This window comes from Mastigoproctus giganteus, chromosome 1, assembly GCF_048544385.1.
Source record: "Mastigoproctus giganteus isolate SK-2022 chromosome 1, ASM4854438v1, whole genome shotgun sequence".
Lineage (NCBI taxonomy): Eukaryota > Metazoa > Arthropoda > Arachnida > Uropygi > Thelyphonidae > Mastigoproctus > Mastigoproctus giganteus.
The window spans coordinates 176,367,209-176,394,694 of record NC_143575.1 but is presented as its reverse complement, the minus strand read 5'-3'; the positions used below and the strand labels follow the sequence as shown (position 1 = coordinate 176,394,694).

The following is a 27,486-nucleotide window of genomic DNA, read 5'->3' as shown; positions in this document are numbered from 1 at the left end:
GAATTTCTAAGAATTTTAAGAGTGCAGATATACGTTCCAAAAAAAGCAGATGACCTTGAAGTAAGGGATTTTATAAAATCAAGAAAAGGGGTTAAAGGAAAGAGCTAATAGGAAGAATAAATTGGAACCTAGAAGGTAGGGCCTTTAAGGTGTTATGTTTGGCGTTTTCACGCCTGTCTTTGCTTTGTGCAATGGCCTGGGAACATCGTCTCGAGACGGCACTCATTTAACGGCATTTAAATTCTACGCAAAGGTTTGATTTATTAGCCATTCCGAGGAGAGAATACGTTGCTTATCTCCAACGACGCTGGTCTTAGCAGGCAAATTACCAGCTCAAACGGCCTTGTATTATTTTAGCAAGAGGATACGCAGTATTTCGGTGTTTTGTCTATTTTTTGTAATTTTGATTATTAAATTAAAATCGAAAAGAGTCAACCGAACATTGTTAACATTTCATTAACATTATTTTCAAGACAAGTCATATACCTAATAAACTGAAGATCAATATATATCTTCTATCTTGCAAGGCGGAGTGAAATATAAAAGTAATCCTTATAGACCAATCCACAAATCAAGCTCACTCACTAAAATTGTAGAATATATAGTATATAAACAAATAACTGCTTTTAAATAATATTAATCGCGATTTTATAGTAAGTAGGTCGACAGTTACAACTTTTTTGACAATAGAGCACGGTATCAGGAAGGCACTTGATAAAAGCAACAGATTGAAGATCTATTTAGATCTTCAATCTGTTGTTTCTTATCAAGTGCCTTCCTGATACCGTGGAAGATTAATGATTCTTATTCTGTTCCACAGGGTTCCTCCTTGAGTCCTGTATACTGTACTTACGTTTACAAGAAGCCAAGATCAGTATCGTCACTTCCGCTGATGATATGAAATTGTATAGAGATTAACCAGTCTAAGGATTGCGACGAATTACAAAAGGGCATTCACTTGGGTTTTTTAATTGGATTAAAGTGCAAGGACTATCTGTGAATATAGAAAAATACCATCTCATCGCAATAGCCGATTCTCACGAACAATTACTTGTTTGTTATAATTATACTTTGGAACCCTTGCTCAGAGCCCTCGTATAAAATTTATTTTAACTCTTCTGAATCACAAATTGTACACACGATCTCTTCTGAATCAAAAGAGGCAAAAGTTAATTTTTACTTCCGAGCACTCTAACGAGCTTGTTCTTTGACCTTTCTGGCCTCCGCGCTGTTGGCGCGTGCTGTAAACTGGAGTTAAATACATTTCTGCGCTTTTCGTGGTAAAAATGTTTATGGTTTAGGTTTCAATAAACTGCTTGAGAGAATGTTTGTGTGAATAGGTTGTCTTGGACTGATTGCAGTAAATTTGACAAGTACAGTAGTCAATTGGAAACGTGACTAAACATCAAGTGAGTTTTAGCAACATTTCAGTACCATATGCGCTAACAAGCGTTTCATATTTTGACAGATTTGGTTTTGGTTCAGTTTAGGCCTAATTCATCTCACTAAGTCTAAACTGGTCAACGAACGATTCGTCCCTCTGTAAGGAAAGTGCACTCTTTGTTCAAAACAAGGAGGCTTTTGCAAGGTAATTCTAGGGAACAGAGTGCAAAGAAATCATTGAGCCGAGTAGCAGGTATGCTAATTGAAAATTCGTATTTGTACACGTAATTTGTGTAATATCTGCTCATCACATTACCAAGACGTCCATTAAGGATAATTCTTAATTAGGTTTAATTTTGTTTATCGACCTTGGGTCGAAAAGCTGGTAGCCAATGGAGTAGTGTGCTTTTTTGCACAACTCACCCTGATGACCAATTTTATGGTTGTTCCGAGAAAGGTCAGTTCGTCTAAAAAATTCAGGTCTATTGTGTGAGAGTGGAGATCCAGTTTGCGTATTTAATGTTATGATAGATGCTTCCCGGACACATTGGAATCCTAGAATCAACAGGCCAAAATTACTATAGAAATAGTTGCTTAGAAAAAGTGTGTAAAGAAGCCAACAAAGGTCATAGTACAGTCTTATTATAGACTTACTGTACTATAGTCTTCGACAGTAAAAACAAAGCATGTTTTTTACTTTACTTCTGATGTCTGTATCGATAGTTTCATCTGCCCTCCCAACTCTCAACCAATCCTCAGTATTGGATACGAATGTTGGAATTTTTAGCAAAAATACACTGAATTGTCATAGACTTCAAACAAATCTTTCACGCAACTGTCAACAACATACTGAATTGACGGGGATCTGCTTGATAGTATACCAATTTGTAACAAACTGGTATAATAAACAAAACTTTTCGGTGTAAGTTCACGTCAGCCACAATTGGTCAAACGACTTAAGACAGGCAAGAATATTGCCATATTTGGTGGTATTCACGTAGACTCGGGCAGAGACTAGACTGGGGATTGCGAAGGAAAAAAATATGGCGAACCATTGCACTAGAGTTCCGTTTCAAAGTTCCTTCTAATGAAATATTTTTCACTTTGGATTACAGTTAGTCGCTCTAAAGTGTCCGAAGAGTTTCTTCGTAAGGTATGCTAGGTTTTCCTCTCTCAAAAATCTTCTAACCGAGTTAGAATGCGCATTTACTGACACATAACAACAGACCTCTGCTGCAACTTATGCTGCTTTGCCTGGTGATGAATCAAAAAGCAAAGCCAAGACGGATGAACTGTAGTCCAGGGCCGAGTTCATTGGGTTTTATAAATATCGGTGCAGCCCGTTATTAACCCCATAGGAACGCTTGATCTGCGATATCTTCAGAAACGAGACTACATTTCACACTTGAATCCCAAGCACGAAAATTTAAATCGCTATTTAATGGAAGTAGAGCCTATCGCTCACGTCCGTGTATATATATATATCCTCGAAAGTTTGCGTTCAAGGGCCGATTCGCATATTGTGCCAGCTGAAGAACACTAATCTTTCCGCTTGGCATTGCCTAACTACAGATCCGATTGAAGAGGACTTCAGCAATTCTTCGTCTCGACGAGAAGCGACAATGCTGACGTATTGTGCCAACAATCCCAAGCACACAGTAGGCAAAAACGGTCTTAATTTCTCAAGCCAATCCAAACTTCACTATCTAATGCACTTTCATTTCTATCTCTTAATTACCGCCCGCAAAACAAGATTATACTGTCCAAAGAAAAAATAGTGTTTGACCCAGAATTCTTTGACCGAGTTATTAATATTTTCAAATTAATTCCTTTTGAAGTGCCCAATATCGTCAAAGACGTGAAAGATACGCGCGTCCCGAATCTTAAAGTGCCAGTGTAATATGAAGGAATAAAAAGCCGAAAATAGATAAATAATTGAAATATCTGGAAGTTCCATACGAGCAATTTCTCGCAGCACGCTTCCTGTTCGATTTATGTTCACATAAAAACCTCATTTCGTTCGGTTCTTGTCAAGTTCCTTAATGGTTCTTCATAAACTATTTTCATTGATCAAAATATTCGAAGGTCAAGGCTGTTGATGGTCATTAAAAAGGGTCTTGATGAGCGTTTTCGTAGGCCACCGTGGTCCTAATTCCCCGAATAATTTGTCTTTTGCATCGAAGAACTTTTGAACTTTGCCGAGACGATATTTGGCTGTTAATTAACTATCAGAACTGCACAGAAAGCAATATTTAAGCAGAAGTCTGTCATTTCTAACTCTGGTGACAGCTTTCTTTTCGAAGCACTACGCACTAAAATTACCAGAGTTTAGTGTACAAATAATGCCCCCCCTGAACAAGGGTTCAATGGGGCATTTAGTTCGGGTCTCAAATAAGGATTACGAGTGGCTTAGTCATTGTTCTTTTATGGAGGGCAGTACACAAGGAAGGATATTAATAAAACAAATTTATGACATCTATGCACTAATTAGCAGACTCAGTTTGCTCAAAGCTGTGTACAAAGAGAGACTGTACTCAACGTGTACATCGACTTTTTATAGCTTTTGTAGCTTGACAATCTGCCCTGAACCTAATTATATCTGCTTAGTTTACTGCACCACCTCGTATTTCACATATTGTGGATATATCCTGTCAGTGAGTTGTCCTTGTTTAATGGTGCGGATCTGTTCAGCAATGGGTCTCAAAAAGGATCTGGTTAGACTGGATCGAAACCCGGTCAGGGTGAGCAATATACTTCTACGTTAGGCAGTGCTGTTTATTTAGAATAGTCGATACCAAGACAACTGGTAGCAGAGTGCCTCCAGGATATCAGACGATGTACTAAATAGAAAACATTTTCCCACAGCAGTATGTACAACCACTTAAAAAAAAAAAGTTTTTATTATGACCTTTAGTGAAACTCAAGGTTACTCGTTAAACCGGGTACATTTGCTAGTACGCATAACTAAGAAATTTGCCTTTTCACTATAAAAGGCAGATCTCAGATGAGCTCTGGAAACAGCCACAGTATTATGCTGTACTTGATTGAACCAAGGGGGAAGAGAGCTTGCATCATCTCAACAGCTGTTTCCGGTCTGGAGAATGTCCGGAAAGTGCATCATCCATGGATTCTTTAACAGTAAGAAGCGGCTATTTCTCTTTATAATTTTGTCACACAATCATTCAATTCAAATACTCTCAAGACAAAAGTAACAGCTATAATTAGTCTCGCGCTCATAGGTTTTTATTAATATTTTTTTAACCTCAAAGGCTGATTACAAATATTTATGATCAGCGTACAGCGTTCTCGTATCTTCACGAACACGGTACGCTGACCGTGCTCGTGTAAACTTCTCCGACCCTGAGTGACCTTATCGGCGTATAAACTCGATATTTGTCATTTATTTATACGGAGGAATCAAGTGCACAGACATCGACCGACAAGCACTTAAAAAAAGAAAAGACATCCAATAAGATTAACCGCGCGTTTATTTCGACGTTGGCTTCGAGAGAGACGAAAAAAGCGATTTCTTCACTTCTAATGTTTCTTGGCAAACGGAACAAACAGCTGTTATTCCAAAAAAAAGAAAAAAAAAAGAAACTGAATATTCAAAGTGCGCGCACACAAACACGCATGCTAATAGACGAGGCACAGGAGTAGGAAAAGGACGTCTCTCTTAAAAGCTTAACCATTCATGGCAAGAGTACTCAGTTTACCAAACTATCCAACCACTTACCTCAGTGCGAACGTGCTCCTTGTGTTCTACAGGTAGCTGTGCGGGAGAAGGAGTCAACCATCCATCATCAGCACCTCTCATAAAACAAGCGACGCAATAATTAATAATTGTCTTTTTACCATTGCCCTCAGCCGCTACGGGAGATCGGCTGCCTATTGTCAAGCAACAGACAAGCCAATCTTTTGTCAGCATCGACACAATATTGGGTCGAATTCACGCTCGAGAACCACTTTTCTTTCGCCGCACGCCATTGGTAGGCTCGGTTCGCGTGACGTCCGGGAGAGGCGTGACTTTGGGCTTGCCGCTGTTGAGATGTGACGGGCTCCCCGTAACTGCCACGAGATCCGCCCCTTTTGGAATCAACCTGGCGTGCATCTATCATCCGGCGGGGGACGGAGGGGAGGGAGGGAGGGAGGGAAAACTGGGGGAAATGATGAGTAAAAGTGGTGGGGAAACACGCTCGCGGAAATCTCTCCCAGCGAGAACAGAGGGTGCACCATGAGTTGCGCGGACGTAATGTATCAACCTTACTCTCCGTACTTCCCGTACCAGCGACCTGCTGCTGCCGCCTCCGCGTCATCTGGGACCGCTACTGCAACTTTCGGAGCGGCCACCATCCCCATGTCAGCCGCTGCCCCGCTGCCTCCGTCGATGGATCCCAAGGTGAGTATGCGAAAGCCCACGAAATACCAGCAGCTACGCGAACTTCGCCCCGATGTTTTCTGGCTTGTGTGTGTGTGTCTGTTAAAAGCACTGTCTCGCGCTAGTACCGCCGACCGTATCCGTACCGTCACCACCGTGGAATGTGTGGTACGCCTTCCGCAGACGCCCACCGCGTTTAGATGACAGTGCCGTAGATGCCTGAGTTCATTCAAAAATTTCATTATTTGCAGAGCGATGCGCGCCGGCTTGCATCTTGACCGTAAAATGCCTGCGACGCAAGCTCGTGCCACCGGAATACGGCGAAGCTGGCATACTTGTCATGCTTACCGTAGCTAGCCTCGGCTCCCGAGTTAAGGTTGAAGTTATTTCGCTTAGATGTTTGCTCAATGATGAAAAACAATTGCATGCACATACTTGAGCCCCCCCCTCCCCCTTTTTTGCTTTCTCTCTCAGCTTTTTATCTTTCTTTCTTCGTATCTCTGTCTCCCTTTCAGATTTTTTTGTTGTTATTTTTTTTTTTTTTGTTCTGTGCGCTTCCAGCTACTGACTGCTTTCTTTCTCGTTTTGCCAATGAATTTCAGAAATTCGGCGGGCCAAAAATGCACGAGCCTATAGATCATACCTCCAGTGACTTTGCCGCTACGAGAGGAACTACAGGCGTTGAGTGTGGCGTCGCGAGTCAGTCGCCAGGGGTTCGCCCCAAGGACAAGGAGGCCAGTAGCGGATCTAACCCCGCAGCAGCAGCTGATGCCCAATATATCTCGGCCAACTGTGTTGTCTTTACTTACTATACAGGGGATATCTCGTCAGTTGTAGACGAACACTTCTCCCGAGCCCTTAGTCAACCCAGTAGTTACAGTCCCGAGCCGGGGAAAGGTCCCATGAAAGGTGAGTTGTTTGTATATTTTGTCAAAAAAATGGACTACCAAAATGTAACTGTTCATTAGTCGTATAACAACATGCGTTGTCTTGGCAGTCTGCGCAAAATATATACAACAGAAGTTATCTAAACTGAAGTATCAAAAACACAAGAATAGTCAAACTCAATGGACTATGTCTAAAAGAAATAAAGTTAACGCGTGTGATTTCAGCATTTTTAGTTAATCCCAAATGTTTTTGGTGACAGAGCGTTTATTAGTGACTGCTAGATCTCCCTTAATATAAATAAATTATTGGAATAGAACCCTTCTTGGCTAGGGACCTCTTGTGACCTTTTAAATAGAAAATAAAAATAAAGGTACCACAAACTCATTTCTACAATGATCTGAAATAAAACACCACTTCATATCCTGAATAATCTTTAGATAAGTGGATCACAATGATTATTCTTTAATTTTTTTTGATAGAATGTTTCTGATTACTCCTTGATACGATTTTACACAAAAAACCTACGAGTAAACTGGTGCTAAAATAGCGTGATACTAGCTGAGTGATTTGAGAGGCATATTTTAGGCAGCTAAAGTTGCTCAATGTAGTTCGATAATATATCCTTCGATCGCATATGCCTGCTTTAATATTTTGAGCTTGTGACCTGAGAGGGGGGGGGAGGAAATAATCTTCGTTCTGTATTGAAATCAGAATCCTAAGATTTGTTTCTTTGGTACCTGCACTGACAGCCTATTATTTGCATCGTCCTTAAGAAAGTGGATAAAAGATACTTCCTTTTTTATTATAGTTCTATGGCTGTTTTAAAATTATTACTGTTAATGTAAACCACAAGGCTTTTTCATTATTATGAAATCCTTCATCAGAATAGTGGAAAAACAAATCGTACAGCAAATTGAACACCAAAAGCAATCTTAAAATCGGAACCTTTAAGTATTATTATAATAAAACAAATTTTATAAACCCTTAAATGTTTTATTAATCAGAAAAATATTAAATTTAAAAACTTGAAAGGCATCTTTTGTATTTTCACGGAAATGGGGTTTCAAATATCCAGATCCGATTTGATAATGAGAGAATGGCTTTATATGATATAATCATTCAAATAGTAATGGATTACGCAATGCCATATGACTCGTAATTCAGAATTCCCTATATTTGATGCCTACACTCAGTTTAGTTCCCAGGGTTTTTCCTCAAGGGGTAGCAAAGGTGACAAAGTAGGCGCTTTTACTGTGTTTGCTATATAGCTTATTTCCCTGTCACCCTTCTATAGGCGCTATTTGCTCCCCCTAGTACGCTACTGCCCACACTTCTTTTTGGATATACTGCTTAAATGCCAATACTGGCATTTATTATATCAAAAAAAAGGGAATTACAGAAAAATTCTTCTAGTTTGCTTTTCTGCTCACAATTAACGTTTAATTTTCTGTTCAGAGGTCTTATTAACGACTGAAACCAGAGTTCTACAATGTTCTGAAAAATGCTTGTTTGAGGGGGAGGGATTTCCTGGATTTTAGGCAATCACTTTTTTTTTTTAAATACATCATTTTGTCAATGGATAGACAATTTTGAATTCAACCTTGATCACGCTTAATTGCTATTCAAATATCTAATGCTATTAAAGAAAAAAAAGAACTTTCAGAATTCTTTTTTGCTTTAAGTTCTCTTTTTAATCTTAAACTCCAGAGAGAAAGATCTTTAAGCAATTGATCAGTAATTTATTATTGATAAATGTAGTTTTCATACACAATACATGCCCTACTAGTATTGTGTATGAAAACGTTGTTACGGCTGTCTAATCTGAATCGCAGTTCATCTGAAAGAACAGTCAATATTGGACAAGTAGACTGTTCGGATACTCTTGTTATGGGACACATTAAAGGGAATATTAAAACCATTAAGACTGCGGAATGACAAAATTCATAAATATTTTAAATTTAAGTATTATGTCATTTAGGGGAATTTGTAATTATGATTATCAAAACGAATTAAAAAACCGTTTTCAAAGTTAGTGCTATCACAAAGACAATGCTAATGATGATTGCTAGAAATACCCAAGTAATTTTCATTCGTTTCAACAAAAGGAAATAGATAAATCGATATCATCACTTGTATCACTGAGAACTTTGTAAACAAAAGTGAAAAGCATTTTATCAGATTTTAAGGCTAGCAGCAATTGACTATAACCATTATATCACCTTAATTGAGCAGGTGGAATTTAGCAGTGGAAAACGAAAAGATGCATACCACCATCGGCTTTATCCAAAAAATCAGACAATGTGTTTTGAAAAAAAAAAAAATAGACATACGTTCCGCATATTTGTAAAATTTATTCAATTCATTATGCCTCAATTTGTTGTTGAAATTTATGGCATCCTAATTTTTTCATATGAATCACTTTAAAAAATATTCTTATATTTTTACTATCAATTCTGAATTTAAATTTTCGCATTGGAGATACCAGATTTGTTAAGATTTCAAAATAAAATCAAAAATGGAGTTAAGTCATAAAATATGTACTGCCGTGTGGTTTAAATTATTTAAGAATCGGAAATTGTTTAAACAAATCAACGGGTTTCATCTTTATGATATTAACCAACATTAATATTAGAAAAAACTGAGCCATTCTTTCGTGATTGTTATTGAATAATTAGAAATGAATGAATCTTTTTTTTTTTCCCTGTTTTAGTTAACCATGTACTGGAAATGCGAAAATTCAAAGTTCTCTTGCTGATATTTTAGCAGAGCAGGGAGGATTTTATTCAAAATTAAGCTAAGTGTTCAAACTTAACCACAGTATCAACTCCGCGTACCCATATTATTGGGGTTCTCACCACACAGGGGTGGTGAGCAGATATGATCCAACAACAACTATATCAATAACTATGACATTAACTCTTCCAGATCATTACATAAAATAAACAAGCATTATCAATGGCTTCCTACTGAAACCGGAAGTATAAAAATGTTTCAAATTAGTTTCTTCCCACTTCCATTTTTGGAATTAGAACTTCAATTAGATTACTTAAATTATCATTCACGAAACGCATTATGTAATATTACGATATTTTCGATTTTAAATGGTGTAGAAATTTAATTATCTATTATTTTTAATTCTTAACAGTTGAAGTATTTCAAATGATATCTATTTAAAGGCTTTAATAATATCAGAGACTTACAATAAAAAAAAGTAGTGAAAAGAGAAAGGGAGACTAATCTTTATGCACCATCTAATGAAAATGTTTATCATCTGCCTCGGTCTCAGTAAAATCGATTATAAACATTGTACTTAATATTCAGATTCTGAGCTTGCTGATTAAATTTTGTACTATGTCAAGAATCACATACTGTATTTCACAACCCTTTCGTGCAAAATATCCGTGGCTGGAAACATTTCGTAAATGTCATCATTTAATTAGCGGAAAAGATTCTAAAATGTTTCTCAAAGAATTTTTCTGGCCCAATTTAAATTGGCTACGTTATCCTCGAGTCAAAATCGAGTTTTGTGGAATACAACTTTATTGATGTTACTCGGTTCGGTGTTGTTCAAGTAAGTTTATTATAATTTAAAGTTGCCGAAGAAAATTAAAGCTTGGTACATTGTACTTGAAATGGTAGACAATCGAATCGAATTAAATTCTTGCCTGAAGATGGATTTCAACATAGAAATTCGAAACGTAGCCAATTTTATTTAGTTATTGGAACAGTTTGGGGTCTAATCGCTACCAAAAAACTAAGTATTTCACTTAAAGTGTCTTTTATTACATTTTCTTACTTAGTAGCAGCCTGCATAAACTGTTATTTTATATAAATTCGCGAATAATAATTCTAATAACGGTACCGCAGAATTTTATGCAGTGTTTCAGCACTATCCGATTCTTTAGAGCTGTTCAAAATGCCTACTAAGTAGCTGTTCACTTTGTTTTCTCGAGAGGCCGCACATCCCCTGGGTATGGGGTCGTGTGACAATACCAACACAAACCCGCAGCTGTTTTCCCGCGTCTAGCTACTGGCTGTCCACACCTTCAAGTGCCCAGCTGTCAATTAACCCACGAACGACACAACGGTTTTGACTAGGAGAAGAATGTATCGACTTCCACTCGATCCCTTAGTTTTCATCACGCCTTTTAAAACACCTAAGCTACGACAAGAAGTCAGCAATCGGATACGACAAGGCGGCGAAGGCACTTAACGTCCTCCGCCTCTCTGGGAGAAATATCTTTAACTGATCAAATGTTCTAAATATGGTAACCCAGTTTTGCCTCGATGCATTCCCTAGCTTACCACGGGTCTAATCCAGAGTTTGAAATTCTTCTATAAGTAGGAGGATTCTATTTTATGGCCTCATAAAGCAAGCGAAAGCACTAAAGAATGATATCATAGTTTTACTTTTAGGAACCTCTCTGGGATCGGAGAAAAGAATTTAAACTTGGATAACTTTAGGCTTAGCATTTTATGGACATTTCTTCGGTCATGAAGAGGGGATTCTTCGCTTAAATACACTGTTTGCTCTTTTTATTTAGCATTTTGCTATAAAGTGTGGTAGGCAGACAGTATTTCTGGAATTAAATTGATCTTAAGAGTAACTGAAGACCGTATAAATTCAACTTTCAATGTCCAGGAAGCATCGAATGAAATATGAATCTTGAAGGAACCATTGTAATTTTATGGATATTCAACTGTTCTCATTAGTTAACTACCCTGTTTATGCTACTACTAGACTGCTATATAGCGGATAGAGTTGGCTTTCGACTGCCAATAGTGTTTGGTGGCTTATTTGGTGGAGTATTGTAGATTCGGATGGTCAACAAACCAACTAGCCCTTTCAAGAGCTATGGATCGCTAGTTCATCATAGCTTTATGATAATTAAATATTAAGCGAATATTTGGTCTGATGCATAATAGGTGGTGTTTGTCTTGCCACTTGCGCAAAAACTAACACCACACTCGTGTGGGGATGAAAATACAGGAGCCACCACCGAGTCAGAGAAAACTATTCTAGATATCCTCACCAGTATCTAGAAGGTTTTTTTAGGGGTGTGTGGAGTTAGATCGGTTAAAAATAATCATATAAGTTAGTTTCTCGTGATTACTGGAATTTGAAGTAAATATTGAATCGTCGCTTGTAACAGAATGCTGGGAAATCCATATAATTTTTGGGATTCAATTTGACAGATTATTTCCGAGGTACTTCCTTTCAGGGAGCACTTGACACCCTTTCTTAACCTCAATCAAACAATACTTCTCGCTAAAATTTTAGTGTTTCAAAATACTTGAAATGAGCTTGTCGGGCTAGCTTGGCTACTTTGAGAGATGTTATTACCTTATCTGCTCAGGGACAGTTGGATATCTATCGTAATAAAACTAGCTTTGACTGGAGCAAATTGAGAACGAAAATGTAATTCGATTTCAGAGATGTCTGAATACCTGGGAAGCTGATCCCTTATCAAAACAGTATTGTACTGTGGCAGGAACAGCATCATGTTTGTTTCCAAAGAAACAAACGATTGCAGGAATATGATTTCCTATCTCTTAACCTGATGCTTGAAAAACCCATTTTAAATCACTGCTACATTGGTTCAGTAATAGTTTTAAACCTGACTGCTGTAAGGGACAGGCTGATGCAACGAACCCTATTATTACGTAATTATGCTCATTGATACCGAAGTTCACATCAAAGGAAATCCACAGCTTCCAGTCCGGTCTGCTGGCACCTGTTCCAGTTGGTCAGGTACTGATATCACCATCATACATCAACTTTGAAAGTCTCCATGCTTCAACTCCGGTGCACGAATAGTCTTTATACGTTTAAAATTTATACCGTACATAAATTACATCATTTAAAGCTAGTTTTCCCAAAAGTAGTGCACGTGCAAGTTTCTGGGAACTTAAGACTGCCATAATTCGTCGTCCATCGGTGTTCTGTGGTGCCGAATACGAAATTAACTTGGTTTCGTTTCAAAGAGTAAATGATAACCGCACAAGTAGAAAGTTGAGAAAGGCTAAATGTTTCTTTTTCAGTTATTAAATTGCTGATTCCATACCCCCCATTCCGATCGCATTGCAAGAGTTGTGAAAATGTAAGAATGTCCTCAATTATTCGTTTTGCGAAGGTTAATTGGTAAAACATTTGTCAGTTAATTGCGGATACAATACGGAACAAAGCGGGTGAACAGCGTATGTGGAGAGTTCAAACAATCGCTGTATTTTAAATTTGTCACGTGATTAATGACGAAATTATTTTTTTAAATAAATTACAGCGAAAGGTTTCCTTTTGTTTTTTTGGACGCATTTGACCACGATTAATTTGCATTCTTCGGCCAAATGAGACCCAGTTTAATTTTTAGCAGCTATAAATCGTTCGACACTTTAAAAAAAAAAATAGGATTTTTTGTTATTCATTGTTCCTTATATAAACATGTTGTACTTCACTCGTAATGTATTATCGCTTGAGTTTCCACCCGTTTTTTCGCCGTGCTTGCAATGATGCCGAACGGAACGGGCGACAAATACTTCTTTGTAAATTCAGCGTCGCTAAACGGCGGACTAACCACAAATCCCATCTCGCGAGCGGATGTAAGTAACTTCTTAACATATTTACATCGGAAATTGTTTATGTAAACCTTTGTTCGCCGCTTTCAACGCGCACATTTGGCGGTAGACGTCTGTTGATTCAACGCTCTCGCGACTTACGTTAGCACCGAACCGTGCAGCCGCTCTTACGCCAGGTTCAGAGCAATGTATCACGCGTGGAACACGGCGCAAAAAGGCGTCGTGTGCAGTGGCGAGCGGCATGTGGGAAGCAGGAGATGGGACCGAAGCCAAGAAAACGGTTAGGCCTAGTTGACGTTTTCTTACTTTTTTGGTTTTGGAGAATCGTATTTTAAGGACAAACATCAGAATAGAGGAGACTGCGATCCTTTGTGTACGTCTCACACCGTGGATAAACAGAGCTTGGTGAACACAAAGAGGCTGCAAGAATCGCTCTGAGAAACTTTCATTCCTCTGTCATTATCATCAGTTGCGTACATCGCCGGTTTCAGCTGCAACTATGAACCGTATCAGACGCCGAGATGTAAGACGCTTCTTGGATCCTACTCCCCAAGTTCCTTTTCCGATGTTGCATCCCTCCCATTTCTTTATTTCAATTGCGTATCCAACAAAGACGCTGTTTTTCTTTGTAGAAAAAAGACGCGTTATTTAACAAGGAAATTCAGAGAAAAATTATCAGAAATTCATATAAACTATTTCAATATTAATACTTTTTGTGCAGAAGAGGATTTTATTTTTTTATTTATAAACTAAAAAGTTAACTCAGAGAAGGAAAAATCCATTTGACCTTTAACGATGACCCCCAAAGCTGTTTGTCTTGGCTTAAAACTATTTTATTCATCGATAGTATCGTGGTGGCTCGCTTAGAGTATCTTGTCCCTTCCCTCTCTCATTGTCTATCACTAAAAATCATTCTTTCAGTTTAAACGAAAGACTGAATCCAGACTCAAATTCTCCACTGGAACGAACAAATTTATTTATGCTATCATATTACTCGAAAAAAAAAAAAAACATAATGGGAAAGTTAGTCTTCAAAAGAGAGCATGCATTATTTTGAATGCTTATTTATATTGCAGACAATTCTCTTAAATAATTAAAAATTTTCCTTTCAAGTAACCCACGGCTATGGCATCAGCAACCGGACTGAGTTTTACTTTTCTGGTCTTATGCGGTCGCCCCAGAATATAAAAACAGAAATTACTTTGTGTTACAAATTAGAATTAAAACATATACTAAGTGCATTTACTGATTATGCAAACTATTTAACTAGAACTAGGTCTCGTATATCCGGCTTTGCTTTAAATTTACTTGAATTTTGAGTTAATACCTTTTTATATTACGTATAGTGGAAATATTTCATCAGTGGTTATAACATATGATTATCTCTGGTTACTCACTGATGAAGAGAATCTCTCGCAAAACAGTAATGGTACGCATTACAGAGAAACTTCTCTATATGAAGTACAGTAGTATTGTTTTTTGAAGTGCAAGACCGAGGCAGCTTGCTGTGACTTGGTTAGCAATGAGATTGCTGTTAATATTTTATTAATGTTTGCAACTTTCTTATTTTTCTCCAGTTAGCTTTCACTTTAATATTAATCTTCCGACTTTTGTACTCTTGTCAGTGAGTTTTGAACCGTGTGTGGCGAGATTCCTTCCAAACATGTAGAAGAAATTTAAAGGGTTTAATTCACACTTATTTGTGTAACATCAATACCACGTTGTAATGCGCATCTGATCTTTTAATCTAAATTTGCTATCTAATCCATTCCTTATTTTACATACAAGTGTAATTAAAATGTATACTTTACGCACACATGTACAGTAAACATAAATGGGGTATAAAAGTTACCGATAAGTGATATATAGCAATCGAATCGAAATTAGTGCATAGCACCATGTTAGTTTGTAGTAAATCACCGAAGTAGGTGTAGTGGCATCGTTTTGGTTATATCTCATTGTGAATGTTCTCACGAGTTGCCCTGATATTGCACTACCTCAAATAATCAATGTTTCACCAGTGGAGAAGACTAATATTATTTTTTCTCCACTGGTGAAGCATTGCTTATTCGACGTAGTGCAATATCGGGGCAACTCGTTGTGAAGGCATTCACGATAACCAAAATGGGTGATGGTATCCACCGAGAATAAGTAATATGTAACAGGAGAGACTGCTTCTACAGGGATGGGATACACTTAAATAGAAAGGGTGCAAAAATTTGCTGATGCTATCGAGAGAGTTAGGTGGGTCAGTAAACTGCAAGCTTGGGGGGGGGGGATTCACAAACTAATAGATGAACAGTAGCTGGAGGCAGAGTGAATGTGATTCTTCCACTACTTCTATTGGAATGAGTTATGGGGATCAAAGGGAGACTGGAAAGCAAGGTACTGGGGATTAAGGGCTGCTGGGAGTCATCATGGAACAAGTAAATACATGGGTTGCGTTAAGGTAACTAAGAGCAAGAACAAGTGCATGTAAACCAATGCAAGGATTATAGTACATAAATTTTATGAATTTGAAATGCTGGTGAAGACATCAAAGGCGGATATTGTTGCGATATCAGAGACGTGGTGTTACTCATAACGGATGCAGAATTGGAATTTGGGATGTACAATGTGTACAGAAAGGATAGAAGGCGGGGGGAGGGCTTATGCTGTTAGTTAACAAATACATAAAATCTAAGGAAGTGCATCCAGTTGACGTGGGTGAACAGTACAGTCTCGAGTCAGTTTGGTGTAACATAACCGCTGGCAAAACCAAGTTGACAGTAGGAGTGTGTTATAGGCCTAATGACTCCGATCAGTACTACGAACAACTGTACAGAGAAATGGAGCGGACCAGTAGATCAGATTGTCTTAAATGGGGGATTTTAACTTCCCAGATATAGACTGGAACTTTTGGACTGGTCACTCACACTAGCAAGGCTTTTGTGGATTTATTGGACGATTGTTTTCTAAAGCAGCATGTTCGGGAGGCAACTAGAGGGAGTAATACTCTTGATCTGATTATCAGTAGTGATTCTTCATGCATTAAGAATCTGCAGATAAAGGAATCACTAAGTGGCAGTGATCACAGTGTACTAATTTGGGATTTACCTAAAGGTGTAACTACCATCAGGGGTCAAGGGAAGGGTTTTTGTTTTCGTAAAGGCGACTAAAGTGGTATCAGATATTTTTTTTTAATTCTGTACAGTGGGACCAACTTATGTTACCAACAGCAAATTCTAAATGGGAAGCATTCAAAGAACTTATCTTGGAAGCTACTAAGTTTTTCATGCCAACTAAGAAACTGTTCAAGGTTTAGGCCTAAATGGATGTCAGATGAACTATGACATTTTTGACTGAGAAGAAAAATGCATGGGACGCATATAAATTATCAGGGGACACAGATGCCTATGGTAGATATAAGATAGTCTATAATCAAATGACATTATGCAAATTACGTGAAATCTTTGGCAAAAGATGCAAAGAAAAAGAGTAAAAACTTCTTTACTTAGGTAAAAAAAAACTCTAGAAGAAAGGGAATATATCAGATTGGTCCGCTTGACATGGACGGTTCGATTGTTGAATCGACTGAGGTAGCTGACAAACTGAATGGGTATTTTGCATCTACATTCACACATGAAGAATGTATGTAGGGAAGTGGAGGCCAGAAGCTTATCAAACTCTAACAGAGCTAAATAATTTTATAACTGAGAGTAAAGTGAAGGAGAAATTGTTGCAATCGAACATAAGAAAGGCACCTGTGGTGGATGGGATCTATCCAGTTATATTAAAGGAAGCAACAAAGGAAGTAAGGAAACTGTTAGCCGTAATTATAGAAGCTTTCTTGGACTCCGGGGATGGCCCCATGGACTGGAGAAGTGCAAATGTGTCCCCAATTCACAAGGGGGGGGATCAAAGGGAGACAGGTAATTATAGACCTGTTAGTTTAAACTTCTGTTCTGGGGGGGGGGGGGGAATGATGGAGTCACTGGTTAAAGATGCATTGCAGGATCATCTAGACCAGATTGCAGCAATAATTCAGACACAGCATGGGTTTGTTAAGGGAAAGTCTTCTGACAAATTTGATTGGATGCTGTTGGTGTGGTTACTAAGGAACTGGATGCAAAACTAATTTTGATATCATATACTTGGATTTTAGGAAAGCTTTTGATACCGTGGCACATGGAAGACTACTTACAAATTGGAGCAGTATGGCATTAAAGGCAATTTGCTACAATGAATAAAAGGATGGTTGAGTGGTAATCAATGGACACTGCTCTTCGCGGACTATTGTTATTAGTGGAGTTCCCCAGGGTTCGGTGTTGGGTCCATTGCTTTCTGTATTTATAAATGATATTGATGAAGGTATATCAGGCTTAATGTCGAAGTTTGCAGACGATACGATGGTTAGCAGGGTTGCCAATGGCAGTAATGAGAATGTACTACTGCAACTGGAAAACAGGCTACGAGGTGGAAACTGAAGTTTATCATTGACAAATGTAAAGTACTGGATATGGGTAGCAGTAACGTATCAATTGGGTGGTACTACGCTCAGTAGTGGAGAATGAAAAGGATGAGGGGGTAATTGTGCATTGAAGTTTTCTGATCAGTGCAGACGGGCTGAAAGAATAGCTCATTGTGTCTTGTCAGTGATATACAGGAACTTTTCTAGCAGGAATAAGGAGGCGAGTCCCCTAGTATAAGGCAATGTTCAGGCCACACCTTGAGTAATGTATACAGGTCTGGAAGCCTCATTTTGAGAAGGATGTAGAGGTACTGGGACGAGTACAGAGAAGGGCAACAAGATTAGTGAATTGAACACAGGGTTGCTCTTACGAAGAAAGGCTTAAGTTTTGTAAATTGCAGTGTCTGGAGACTAGGCACCTGCGAGGTGATCTGATTGAGGCGTATAAGATCTTGAATGGTTTGAGCATGCTCAATGCTGATGGGATTGCTCTTGCCCAGATTAATCGCCTGAGGGGGACACATTCAAATTGAGGAAAGACAGTTCTACAATAGATATGCGGAAATTCGCCTTTAGCCAGCTGGTGGTCGATAGCTGGAACAAACTCGTTCAACAACTTAAATAAGTTCAAGGCAGAATTAGACAAACATTTGGAGTGAATGGATGGGTGAAACGGGAAGTTTTTTAGCTGATGCTGTATAAGTTTGCTTTCTTGCATCATATGCCTCTACTAATGTTCATAATAATAGTAGTTTTTACCACTGGTAAAGCCTTGCTTATTCGACGTAGTGCAATATTATCGGGGCAACACTTTGAAGGCATTCACACTATCAGATATAACCAAAACTGTCATTTCACCCACTTCTGCGATTTACTACCAACTTGTTCGATTAGTGAATATTCCGTACTCTGAGGCGTTCAGCCCTAAAACCTTTTTAAGTGATATATATAGCATTACCGTCGGGAAATCTCTCTCTCTCTCTCTCTCTCTCTCTCTCTCTCTCCTTTGTTCGCATAAGTTTGTAGAAAGTAATTATCTATGAGTTGCAATCTTACTTTTCACCTTTGTAAAACCCCTGGCTTTTCTAGCGGTACACAGATTGAATGTACATAAATGTATACCATAAGAATTGAATAAGAATTTGTGTAGAGTAATCGAAATTGCTGTAACTAACTCAACTAGCCACAGACATACGGACAACTAAAAATAATCATAAATTAATGAAACAAATGCTGATCAGCAACACATGCGCGGATCATAAATATCTGAAGCATATCGGCTTGCAGGTATTTATTATTAAAATTGAATTGGCCAATAAAAATTTAGGACAGAAAGCTTAAAGTATGTAAAATTCAAACTATGACAGTTAGTGCATTTGCGTCATTACTACATAGTTGATTTCGATATACTGAAGTTTGAAAATTGGAATCGTTATTGTAATATCTCATGCTGGGAAATGCTTCATGAGTTGCCCACTATACTTCAAGTAATGCTTCATTAGAGAATGACTGCTGTTACTCATTTTCAGTCGAGTCCAACCTCAGACATCTGTTTCGACTATTTAGCTTCTCAGCAGTGTGCGGATATGAGGATTACTTCATAACTGGGTTGTCACAATAAGTGACAACCCAGTTATGAAGTACAACTCGACAATGAGAGACGCCAGATGATATGCATCAGAGGCCCAATGAGAGGCCAAAAAAAAAAGCTTTGAAATGGCCGTCTAGGTGGTGGTATTCACAGAGAACAAGTAACATTAGCCTTCTGCGCTGGTGAAGCGTTGCTTACTCGAGGTAGTGCAATATCAGGGCAACTCTTGAAGGCATACACAATATGCCTTCATGAGTATGACGTAAACGATGCCAGTTCACCCACTTCTGTGATTTACTGCGAACTAACGCGATGCTGTATACTAACTTGTTCGATTTGTGAATTTTTCTTATTTCCATAAACATCTTAGCAACGTAATATTTATTTATATCGTTTTCACCATGAAATGGTACTAATTTGATGTTCGATTTCCTCAAAAGGGAGGGAAGAAGCTTTAGTAAAACGCGTGATCAGAAAAATGAATATTATTAAATACTTCATTAAACACATTGAAATCAGCACCTTTTTTTGGACGAGACATTCTGGGCAGATCATTCCTTCGAATACACCCACTCGTTGAAAACTATCATCGACCTAATATTGCATTAGGTCTGTCCAGGCCCGATGAAGGTTTCGACCCACTCTGCCCGAAAACACAACAAATTTCAATATTTGTAGAACTACCAGGTATCTGAATTACAGCTTGAATTAGTCCTCTAATTTTTAGCTGTTACTGTAACGATAATTCATCTAGTTCCTTGGATATTGAAGGTGGAGGACTGCGCGCTCGTATTCCACTTTCTATTGCATCCCACGGATTTTTCAATAAGGTACAGATCTGGCAAAGGTGAATGAATTCATCGAAATTCCAAGGATCATCATGTGCACCATGTTCTTCATTATACTTACTACCTACAAACAGATCCAGCGCGATGGATAGCCGCATTATGAACTTGGAAGTGGCCCATCTCTTTTGGGGTTAAAAAAAAAAAGTACTTTATATGGACTGATAAATTTCTTAAACATGCGGCAGCGTTTTTTTTTTATTTCTTTTAGATCAGTGGACCAGTCCGCGCCAGGCGAACAATCTACTTCCAGCAAAGCCTTCGCGTTAGCCTTTGTCAAATGGGATACCTTGATAATGCGGCTGCTTTCTCACACCATGTAAAATGGGATTGGACGGTTTGTTTCCACGCTGCAAACATCCGAAGCGATCATAAAATACACTCAACATTACATAAACTACTATATACTAACTCCCTTGCCTCAGATTCTGAACGACCCAACTTTTTGTGGGATTGTATAACAAGGATAACAAACACACGGAACAATTCTTAAATCTGGGTACTTAGACTTGGACAATCCAGTAATGTCCGTGAATCTTGCTAACGTAGTTCCAGCTGCTCACCACCAATAATACCTTTTGGAAGTCGGATATATCAAGCGTTTTGCCCATCTTGACGTCCAACTAAGAAAATATTTGAATTACTTTGTAAAGTTAAAGTGCCATAATATCGTGGGATCCACTGATTTAAATAAATTGCCCTTAGATTGTATAAAATAAATGAGAATTGTTCAATTTATGACAAGATTTTACCCCGACTTTCTTCTATTCTGCTCCTTTTCAAAAGTTGAATTTACAATTTAAATATTATGATAAATCAACTTTTATTAAAATAGTATAAAATTAAAGGTGAAAGTGGAAGAATACACATTCTCAGTCGTAGTGCGGTCAATCAACTTTTTGGAATTGGTTTCCAAAGTTGGTTATTTTGTTTTGGATCTCTACTTTTGACTAACCCAGGAGTGAATTATGAAAATATGATCGCGAATGAAGTTTAAGCTTTGTTCTTCACATTTCCTTATTAAATATTTCATTCCTGTTGAGATTTATTATTATAATCCTGTATCAAATATGCTTTGGCAGAGAAAAAAAGATGTCGCTAGAAAATTAACAGAATGCTGATTTAAAATAAATGGAAAACATTTTACCCAATGGCGGTGCAAATAACCTTGTAAAACGATCAATTCACATATCAAAAATATGTCCGTTATAATAAGAATCAAAATCCGTCAGAAACCGGGATAAACTGTTTTTTGTGTTTTTATTAAATTGAAAATCTTCTTCAAAAATGCGCCAGCGTACCGTCGAGCAACCTGCCCATTTCTTGAACATAATCATGAAGAAACTGCTCGTCTTTTAGTCGAGCAAAATATTATGCACCATCAGAGCTTTGGAGATTAAATTTCGTCTCGGAAAAATCACACCGTGTCATTGATCGTTGCAGCAACTGAGACGTTCTTTGACTCATTTCACCGACTAAGCATGTTTTTCGCAAAATGATCAGCTTTCAATCCAGTGGTAAACAGCTCTAACGCTGGAATGTCCCTGCTCTAGTCAGCTGAATTTACCTTACAATTTCTGAAAATGCCAATACAAATATCCATCCTGATTGGGGGTGGAAGGATTTCGCCCTACCACTCCATTCTTACTGTTTGGCTGATATTTGTGTGCCAGGATAAAACCGGGCTGCATCAGGATTTATGTAACCTTTTATTTTAGGAAAAATCGTTCTAGTAAGTTATTTTTAAAGAAAGAGAATATAATAATCAATAACATAACCGAATGATCTCCCTCATAGGTATTCCAATAATGTACAGTACTTCCAAAAATTAAGACAGGTAATAATTTCTGTTCAACCTTCAGTTGAAGAGAAATTCTGCTTTTCAGCGCCTCTAATCCTTTTATTTTACTGTTGACGCTACTTCCCATGAATCCACTTGCACTATCCTGTGATGGTTCTAGCTAATCAGCTTCTTGGCTTTCATCAGTTCTCACTAATCCAAAGAATTATTCTGATCTCTCAGTTATCTTAAGGTCATTTCAAATGCCGCATTTTTTCCCATCAAAATTGGCATACTCAATGGATTGAAAGAGAGGTATGCTAAGGAAAGCAAGGACTGCTACCCAACCTAGATTGACCGAAGTCTTTTCGCAAATAAAAATATGTAGATTATCAATTACACAAAACAAGGCAATGTAACTATAATACAAAACTGTTTAGGGAAAGCCGGTTTGCCTCTTTTTTTATACAGAAACAAAGAGCTTTAAAGTTACTTCTCAGAATTTCTGTTGCTGCTAAATGAATGCAATATCTTGAAGAATAATTTTTCTTATGAACTAAAAAACAAATTGGTCAGAACAAGTATCTTTAGATGTTAATTCCACGTTTACTACGATACCTTGTAGAGCCATTCGTACCTTGGAGTGCCCAGATCGTACTTTTCATGGTCCGTTACCCATAACAGAAATATTGTATTTCATACACACGCATCACACGCTTACCTTCTTTTCAATGGATTCCTCTATGCCCAGGTTTCAGGACATAACATGAGAAATTTTTCTCCGCTACTTTCAAACATTTAAGACCAATCTTGAAAACGAATTCTTGGAAAAACAACCTTTCAAGCCGAAGTTCTGGTGTTTGTGCGTTAATGTAATAGTTATTGGGACGCGTGACATTGAAGAATTAAATGCATTCTTCAACGTCCTCAATGCCTTCCACCATGCTCAAGTTCAAGATGCAGACAAGGACTCGCGACATCCGCCCATTCCTGAAATTCCAGAGAAATATAGGTGTCTGTATTAAAAAAGTAACCATTACAGAACTTGTTCTTAGCTACCATTCTTGTCATCTATTCAACTAATTTAAGTTGCTGAAGTCCTACATCTTAAGGGTCATCCGGGTATGCAAAGGAGAAACATTTCTAAAGTACTAGGTTCCATCACACAACCACCTTTAAATAACAAGTATCCACATATTAAGACAATAGACAAAAAATATGTCACCAAACAACCAAAACCACAAGAAAAGAACGAAATGGGATGAACATTTTCATCCCTTTTCTTACCACCGGTCACCAATCTGTAAATAATCATTAAATAGCGTCATTTCCGGACTATTAGGAAAAAAAAAATGGTATTTTCCCCCTAAATTTTTCTAACTCGCATCACGATTTAATTTATAATTATTTCATTTGTTATTAGTATTTACTATTTTTAAATTTCTGAACTTCATATTAAATTCCACGCAAACAGTACGAATGTCTGCGGCGCACGCTTGGGTCACGACATACAAAGTCTAGAAACGCTGGGATAGGTATTAGTTAAATAATAGGTATACTACTGACTCACTGAACACCAAATGCGCGCGATTAAATGAGAATTGAACTATTTGGTGGTTTCCGAAACAGACGAATGAATCGTAGCTGAAGCAGCAGTTCCTACGCGTTCTGTTCATTCTGCAAACCGACTGAAACGTATTGAATTGTTCAGTTCAATTGATTCGACTGAATGATCATTCGATAATCAATTTCAGTTCACTGCTCTCTCATTAACCTCTGTACACCAGCAGTGCGCTGTACTTCGAGCCAAAGTGCTCAGAACGGACATTGTTTGTTCTGCCCTTGGAATTCAGCATTCAGTTAGGAATTGCCTAAGGTATTCCAGCCTAGTTTTCTTTTTTTTTGGGAGGGGGGGGAAGTAACCGTATAGGGAAATATCAAACAATTTTAGTAAGAATAAGTAGGTATGAACCCCTTCGCAGATCGACTCTTGCTTTTTCCCTTTATTGATTGTACATTTTATTTGAATGTTTTGTTTAAAAACATAATAAACAGGATCGCTGTCAGCCTACACTTTTTTTTGACCGTTTGCACGGATAACAGCCCCTATTCGCTTAGAGCGACTCCCCTAGTTGTCCGAAGACGTCTGTACTGATCTCCAGCCATGCTGCCTGCAAGGCTTTTCATGACGGTTGCGTGTACACACGCCTCGCTTTCCTTTCTAAAACATTCCACAGGCGTTCATTTGGATTGGGATCGGGCGAATTCTGAAGGCAATCAAGGTGGGTGATATCTTCATTGTGTTCCTCGAACCACTCGTGCACAGTGCGGACCCGATGAATTATCCTCTTGAAATATCCCGTTTCTGTTGGGAGATAAAATGCAACATGGCATGCTGCACGTGGCCTCCTAAGAGCTGCCGGTGGATCACCACTGAAATATTGGTCCTTAAGCCTCAGGGGGGTCCTAGTTCTTGCCACCAAAACATGCCCCACATTAAGCAACCAACGCCATCTGCCTGGATAGTGGGCACCATGCACGATGAGGCTGTGGACTCACGTTGCTTACACCACACACGAAGACGTCTGTCGGCGTGTTGCACCAGATATTGGACTCATCCAACCAGTATTTCCTGTCGTCCAGTGTCTAACCAGCGTGCCGTTAACACCACAGCATTGGCCACCGATGAGGAGAGGGTGTCTCTTGGTTCGTCTACTGTGAAACTCCATACGTCTGAGTGCTCTCATTTCTGGCCCTTCTACAGTGGTACTGTTCTTTGGAAATACAGGGCGGAGATGAACTGACGTTCCAAGTGTCGCGCATTACAAAAACATGTCCACATACGTCTGAGTGCTGAGGATCATCATTTGGTATATTGTTCTTTTATTCCCCATATTGTATTGGGCTGTAAGCTGTCGCACAGTGACTCTGCAGCAGAGCCCGGAGAACGCGCTGTACCCTTCGTTCACCAAGGGCATCCACCTTGCGTAATCCTTAACAGTTCTGTCAGCAGGATGTGACTTGTTCGACACCATCTTTTCATACCTTAACCACAGAGGGCCATGATCAACCGACATGTGCCGTTTCCGGTATGAAAGTACCCGACGCACGACTTCTCCACAATCTTGCCCTAAAACTCCTTGATCACTTTGAATTGCACGACCAGATGCAACATTACTACTGCTCTACAGTAGGAAGCTGTTCGACTTTTTATACTGCGAAGTATGCGGCATAATGCATTACGGGTGGGGTGGTCATAATTCAGTGATCACCGAATATATACACGCACACCCACTCAGAGGATATATCATAACATGTAGGACCCACTTCAGGAATGGATCTTGGACCTAAACAGTAATAAAAAAAATTCATATAAAACAAAGGTCTGATTTCGCCTCGTTTCCGGGTCACAGCTATGTTGTGTTCCATCAACTATCTTCTTACGTTAACAGGAAATGTTCAAAATGACCACGGCGCAACTTAATTCAAGCCTACAAACGCTTCGTTATAGTGCTAGTAACCACTATCTAAAACCAGTTTTTTAAATGAACCAGTTTGGCGTTCATGTATTCTCTGAAAGGTCTTATTTGGCAAAGACGATTAGGAAAGTTTTTCTGCAAACAGATGTCTCTCCTTGCCTCGGCTGCATTGCATCGAGCAAGTGCATCCATCAGATGTACGTTTGCTATCTCTCGATTTGAACAAGCCTCCATTATCACAGAAAATGCACAGTATCAAAATGTTAATAACAAGCTCCAACGGACGCATATACACTGGTGTTCAAAGAAAGGGCATCCCTCCCTTAAAATTGTCGTCCGAATAACGAAGTATATGGCAATATTTCTTACACATTGCATCAAATAAGCTTCACACGCGTAGGTGATGACGTAATATTGCATCAGCTGTTACTTTCAGCTATATAAGCACGCTCTGCAAGATTTGCAGTCATTCCTTGACTGTCTGGATGGCCAGTTACGTGCAGTTGACGCTACGAAGAAAGAATGCTATTGTTGCTTTACGTGAGGAAGGGCGTTCTTCCCATCATATTGCATATAGTGCCTTGTAATCAGTCAACAATGAGTAGATTTCTTTCCAAACTCTGGAAAAAATCTATTCACTTTTCTTTTTCATGCAAATTGTATATAAAAAAGAAATTCATAAATTAAAATCAATCCACGCCTCGTGAACATGGCGTGGTTTGTGAATGGATAGAGAAGATTCTTAAAAAGTGAAGGGAGAAGAATAATAAACCTATACGTTTGGAATTAAACTGAACGGTTATGTTTAGGGAACGTAAAATGATTGTTTTATTAAGCCTTCTATATGGATATAATCTTGGTAATTAATTGATGAGGAAGATAACTATATTTACTTTTCACTTCGATTAATCACAATAAAAGAACAAAAAATTCAATTTGAGGAAAACCGAATTCGCTTGATGCACAATATCTAATTTGCTATTCGTGCATTCTAATTAATCCGTGGAGAAATAAACAAGAAATTGTAATAAAATTAAAGGTAAATTCCAAAAGTATTAGAAAATAAATGTATAATACGTCCGTATAATGAAAAACTGAACACACGGTACAAAAAGTACTATAACAAAGTTTTAAATTTTCTTTTGTATATTCGAATCAAGAAGCATCATCTTAAATGACATTTAGGCAATATGAGAGACCCTAAAAGGTGTGCTTCTTAGACAAGATTTTAGGACAAAGCCTCTAACGCAAAATTCAAATTGTAATATTAGTTAATGCATTTGCAACATTACATATCTACAAGCATTACTACTGCATCATTAGGTAGAAATATGCAAATTCACCAACTAATGTCATAGTTTGAGGCATTCAGCCCTAAAATATTATTAGGGTACAAAGCACCCCTTTTGGAGTCTCTCAGCGCGTACATAAGTTACAACTGGGTTGTCAACCCTTGTACCTCCGGGTTGAATAGGGTATAACCTTCCGGTTTTTTAAAGACTTAAAAAACAAGTATTAAAAAATATTTACTGGAATTTAAAAAAAAAATTATATATATATACACACACACACACACACACACACACACACACACTGAGTGGACAGAAATTAGATACCTAACGGGTAGGCCCACCTTTCGGCGGAATAAGGGCAGTCACACGGCGAGGCACCGAGTCCCCTAATTCACGAAAGCATTCCACAGGTATTTCCATCAATGCTTGCTGCACCACTGCCCATAATTCTGTTGCATTCCTGGGTGGAGGATCAAGAGCTCGAAAGGACTTTTCCACTTTCAAACAGCATCCCAAAGATGCTCCACAGGGTTAATGTCCGGTGAACGGATAGACCATTCCATGGTCGTAAAATCTGATCTGAGGAATGCCCTTCAGACCATGTTCTAGTCACCACGGCTCTGTGGCGGAGGCGCACTGTCCTGCTGGAAGAGTCCATTGCCCTGAGAGTGCACAATGACCATGAAGGGATGCAGATGGTCACGTAACCTGGACCGTTCAGAGATGCCTCTCAGTGTACCAGAGGTCCCAACGTGTGCCAGTTGAATGCACCCCAGACCATTACCGACCGTCCACCTGCCTGAACAGGTCCTTGTTGACATGAGTGC

The 27,486-nt window shown here is 38.5% G+C and overlaps 1 protein-coding gene and 1 long non-coding RNA gene across 4 annotated transcripts in view; one reads left to right on the top strand and one right to left on the bottom strand.

The window, feature by feature from the left end:
• The window catches only part of LOC150091319 (uncharacterized), a 120,284-nt gene extending 114,815 nt beyond the window's left edge, over nucleotides 1-5,469 (bottom strand). For both annotated transcript variants that reach the window (XR_016547543.1, XR_016547544.1), the window contains exon 1: nucleotides 5,120-5,469. This is a non-coding gene — a long non-coding RNA (uncharacterized LOC150091319). The remainder of the gene's footprint in view (nucleotides 1-5,119) is intronic.
• Nucleotides 5,470-5,539: 70 nt separating this feature from the next.
• The window catches only part of vg (transcription factor vestigial), a 94,350-nt gene continuing 72,403 nt past the window's right edge, over nucleotides 5,540-27,486 (top strand). For both annotated transcript variants that reach the window (XM_090375151.1, XM_090375144.1), the window contains exons 1-2: nucleotides 5,540-5,782; nucleotides 6,364-6,670. In XM_090375151.1, coding sequence (XP_090231277.1) covers nucleotides 5,618-5,782; nucleotides 6,364-6,670 — 472 coding nt within the window. In that variant the 5' untranslated portion in view covers nucleotides 5,540-5,617. The remainder of the gene's footprint in view (nucleotides 5,783-6,363; nucleotides 6,671-27,486) is intronic.